The sequence below is a fragment of the Xiphophorus hellerii genome, chromosome 23 (genome assembly GCF_003331165.1).
Source record: "Xiphophorus hellerii strain 12219 chromosome 23, Xiphophorus_hellerii-4.1, whole genome shotgun sequence".
Taxonomy (NCBI): domain Eukaryota; kingdom Metazoa; phylum Chordata; class Actinopteri; order Cyprinodontiformes; family Poeciliidae; genus Xiphophorus; species Xiphophorus hellerii.
This window is the reverse complement of record NC_045694.1, coordinates 20385476-20390607: the sequence shown is the minus strand read 5'-3', so window position 1 is coordinate 20390607 and position 5132 is coordinate 20385476. Positions and strand designations below refer to the sequence as shown.

General features: G+C 39.3%; 1 protein-coding gene across 1 annotated transcript; it reads left to right on the top strand.

Annotated features, from left to right (window-relative positions):
- Positions 1-1896, top strand: LOC116714963 (rho-related GTP-binding protein RhoG-like). Its single transcript, XM_032555784.1, is given in 2 exon segments — positions 1-30; positions 33-1896. Coding segments are annotated over 2 exon segments (564 nt in total). The 5' UTR covers positions 1-14; the 3' UTR covers positions 581-1896.
- The last annotated feature ends 3236 nt before the right edge of the window (positions 1897-5132 follow it).

The window sequence follows — 5132 nt, the reverse complement described above, 5'->3', positions numbered from 1 at the left end:
TCCCAGTAAGGAGAATGCAGACCATAAAGTGTGTGATGGGGAAGTGGGTAAAACCTTTCTCCTCATCTCTTACACGACCAGTGCTTTTAAAGAAAAATACCTTTCTGCACTGTTTGACAATTACACTGGTGACATAAGTGTTGATGGGCACACGGTGACCCTCACTCTGTGGGACACAGCAGGCCGTGAGGGATATGAGCAGCTGCGTCCCCTCGCCTATGCTCAGGCAGATGTTTTTGTAGTCTGCTTCTCTATTGGCAGCCCTTCCTCTTACGCTAACGTCAGGCTCAAGTGGAAACCCGAAGTGTCTCAGCAATGCCCCAAAGTGCCAATCCTACTGCTGGGCACCAAGTCGGATCTGAGAGATGATGAAGAAACAGTGAAGAAGTTAAAGGAGCAGGGTTTGGCGCCCACCACCCATCAGCAGGGGGACATCCTGGCCAAGCAGATCGGGGCCGTTAAATACATGGAGTGTTCTGCTCTGCAGCAGGAAAACATTAGGGAGGTTTTTGAGGAAGCTGCTAGGGTGGTGTTGTTTCCAGCCCCTAAAAAGAATTGTGAAAAGTGTGCGCTGCTGTAATAAATAGTTCCCAGATTTGGACAATGGAGAGGAATAATGAAGATCAACAGATGCAAAGGCACGCAGAGGAACAAAGGAGGTTATCTGACGTCTTCCTCACTTTGCTTTCTCCTGTGTTACGCCTTTCTTCCTTATTCATCTCTTGTGGTGCAGCTAAGGACAAAAGCAATGCAACAGAGCACATGCCATGTATTAATTTGTTCTTGGCTTTGTTTTTAAATTGTTTTACGTTTTAAGTCCTTAGAGTATGCGTCTTACACTAACGTATTACTTTATAAAGAAATTACAATATATTATATTTGAATTAGAAAGAAACAAAGATACCACGCTTTTCAACTTGTTCAGATTTTGTGAAATTACCCCCAGACCTCAGTCTTTTATTGAGGTTTTATGTGAACACAGGGTAAAGTGGACAGATAATGATGCAAGTTTTTTTCCTCCGTCTCTCTTTTCAGAATGAAAATTCTAAAAGGTTCAGCCTACACATATATGAACTTAGCAGGAAGTCTTTTGTGGCATATTTCTAAGAGATTTGCAAGAGAGACTAAAATTTCTGCACATTCTTCTCTGCAAAATATCTCAAGCTCAGTTGGATTGAATGGACAGCGATTTTCAATTCTTGCGCAGGATTTGTAATCAAACTGAAGTCTGGACTTTAACTGCGCCATTCCCACACTCAAACATGCTTTGCTCTAAACCACTCCACTGTAGCTCTGCCTGTGTGGCATCGTTTTATATTTTTACTCTCAATTCTTTTCCAGCCTCTGACAGGTTTTCTTCTGGGTTTTCTGTTTATTTAACATCATCCATTGTTCTGTCAACTCTGACCAGCTTCTCTGTTAAAGCTCAACGAGAGCTTCCCTTCAGTGTGATAATGACACCATTATCTTTGATGGTGGCATTCAATGTTAGTAATCCTATGTATGGACTGTAAAGATGGTAACTGGATTGTATTTAGCAGTATCAGAGTTCAAGGGCTGGATGAAAAAAAAGAATAAATGTTTTTATTTGTATAAACATATATACATATTTTATATCCTTCTCATTTCACTATATAGGTATGCACTGCTTTATAAGTGTATCCCAAAAATACTGTTACTCTGTATTTAGGTTTCTTTTTGAAAGATGAGAAAATGTGAAAAGTTTAATGGATATGAATGCTTTTGCCAGGCGCTGCAGTTGCACAACCCCACTTTGCAAATACTGGAACAATGAAGTCATATGAAGGTGAAAGATGATACTGAGTCACATTGTTGATGTAAGACAAAAAGAAATCCCCCAAGTAAAGTACTCTGAAGTCCTTTGGGAAATGTTTACGGTCTGGTGTTTTTGTGGTTCTCAGTTACAGCATGTGAACACTAGATGGAAACATTCTGCTTGCACAGCCTCACACTGTCCTGCACGAGAACCATTTTTCAAAGCCCCTTACATTTTTTCTACCTCCATACATTTAATGGTCGAGTCAATGGTCTATACCCTCCTAAGAGCCATTATTCAGCTAGGCAGACACCCGCAAGTGGAATCCATTTGAGGCGCTTAAAAAGTCAGCATTCCCTTGCTTACTCAGAAATATTTCTTTGACCTTTATGGGTGGAGGCTTTGACAAACGACAGACGAGTTGCGCTCAGCCAAAGGCTCATTACAACATCACTGTAGCGAAATTCAGAACGCATTTCCTCCTGCAGTCTTTCTCTGAATGAGGACAACGCTGACAGTATGTTTACAGCTTGTAGAGTTTGTCTGTGTTAGTGGGAAATAAATTGTTTTAGTGAACTCTGCCAAGTATTACTTGCAAAAACCTCCACTCTGGCCTGACTGAATTAAATAGGATGAGAAAGGCTGATCCCTCTGCAGTGGGCTAAAGAAGGGAGGGTCACTCATTCTTGGGTCCATTAATGTGACCAGTTTTTAGTGAACTGGCTTTAAAATAAGCTGTTTGGTTTGCAGGCATTAGTTTCCCCCCAGAAAAGGTGTTACAAAGCAGCTAAAGGAGAAAAACAGGAATGGAGAAGAAAAGCAGCAATGGGAGCCAGAATGTAGTGGTATTTGTGATTATATCCTGCTGATTATCCAATATGATTTTAAGACATAGTTACAGCTTCAAGAGTTTGCACTTGCACAGATAATAGTGAGGAGCCAAGAAATGAGCAAATTCAATTTCTTTTTCACTTTACCAAAATGCATTTAACAGTTATTCTGACTAAAATAGGAGTCTGCAACCTTTACCATTCAAAGAGCCATTTATGCCCCCAGTCCAGCTAAATAAAACTCATTTTATTTAAATGGACTGCCACAAGTCATAAGAGTTACATGACCTTTTGATAAGACATTTTTTAAATTTTTGATTAAAAAAAAAAGTCACATTTCCTATCTACTGTAGGACATTTATTTTCAAAGAACCTCCATTTTATTTCTATTTTTGGGTTTTAATATACAGAAAAACACTTTCAGGGGATGTTGACATTGGCAAAGAAAAGCACGTTGTTTTCAACGTAATGACAAGATAATTAGGTATAAGAATGTTGTTGGTACAATTTAATTATTCAAAGAAAAAGCTGTAAATTTGCTAAAAGCTGGATTTGTTTTTATATCTATATTTAAAAGTATTTGTTGTTTTTGTTCTCATCTGCAGACAAAGTTATTAAGAGCCACTTGTGGCTCCAGAGCCGCAGGTCGCAGACCCCTGGACTAAACAAAAACAGAGCAAGATAGATAAGCCAGCAACAAAAATATGAAAAGTAAACGCTCAGTTATGTATATATAGGGAGATAATATTGGTAGGTAAACAAAAAAGTCTCTATTTTCCAACCCAACAAAAAAAAAGTACTCAACATTTGCTCAAAAGGCTCATGCTGATTTAGATGGAAAGGCTTTAGAACTGCAAAGCATTGCAGATTCAGCAGCAGGTTGGAAATAAATGGTTTAACAATGTTTTGTGAAACACAACAATGCAATCACCTGACATTGAAGTTCTACCCATCATATTCCAGAAATCCATTTGTGATTTTTTTCCCAGAATGACAGGAGCTTTGAGTTTGGACATGACAGCCATGCAAATTAAAATAAATTAGAGAAAAGATTTCCAAATTAAGCCAAATCTATCACAAACTTCACATGAATTATCAGAGTTTAGTCATTCTGCCAAAGTCTACTGCTTGAGAAATACAACACAGACAGCACTCCACACTCACACACGTCTTTTGGCTGACACTAAACAGAATTCATTTTCTGTTTACAGTGCGCTTCCAGTGATGTAAGTTTAGATGATTTCACACACAGTCGCACTGCAGCCTCTGCCTTTGAATGTAAGAGCTAGAGGTGAAATTCATAGAAATGTGCAGCTGAGGGTAGGCTGGATAGCCTTTCTGTGAATCATCTGCGTGGAGCGCGTGGGAGTGATGGCCTCCGTTGGGACCTTGCTCTCAGCTCTTTCTCCCCTCTCCTTCTCGTTGCTCTCGCTGTGGGTTTGATGATGCTCTGGATAAAACGAGAAGAGCCGGGCATCACTCGCTCAGCATAGGAACTGCGGAAAGTCTTCTTCTTCTTTGCCTTCTCCTTGACTGTGAGATGAAAAACCTCCAATCTAATAGACAGCCCGCAGCCAGAGTTAGGCTGAGAAAGCTGAAGTTCGGCATCCCAATCAAACTGTTCCAGCTCAGAGAGATGGAAAATAAGACTGTAAAGAAACACGGAGGGGAAAGAAGGCTGATGGCTGTGTTTGTAACAAATCGGGGCTTGAAGTGAAGGAGAAAGTGTTATCCAAGGACAGTGATGGAAAGACAGTCAATAGGATGAAGGATAGACTGGGAAGAAGAGGCCTGGGGGGCTAGATTGAATTTAAATTCTACCAAAGGGTGTAGGTTGAAGGACGGAAAGTCTGACACTGGAAAAAACTGCAAGGCATCCAGGAATCATCCTTTTCCCACTGGGAAGCAACACTTTCTTACAGATAGAACATGGAGGACTATTTTTATCCATGTGGTAAAACAATGGAAGATTGTTCTTAGTAAGAGCAAATTGTCAAAGTCCAATTGAAGGGAATTACGATACATAAACCGCCAATACATCAACAATCCATGATATCTGCATTTATACTACTGTGAAATTTAAGGAAAACATTGGGTCCTATTTACTTAGGTACTTAGAATGAAGGCTCCCCTATTCTTTCCATTGATGAATATATTGAAGTCATAAACTGTATCTGTTTAAATATTCTCTGTAAAATGGGATAATAAGTCACAAAGTGTGTATTGTGTGGTGTTAGTTAAAACAATTAAAAGGACAAACACTGAAACTCAGAAAATACTTTGGCATATATCTCTTTGTGCATTATCAGTTCGTTGGATAAATCATATCAATCAATTTAAATAAGACATTTTCAGGAAATTTTATTTTTACAATTGATAGTCAGAAGACATGTCTGACTATAGCAGCTACACAAAACTTTAGACGCCAATACAACGATGCTGCAATTACTGTAATGTTAGGATGTTTTTAAATCATGCCTCCATTGTCTGAGTCTGCCATCTTAAAAGCTGACTTTAATCTGGAG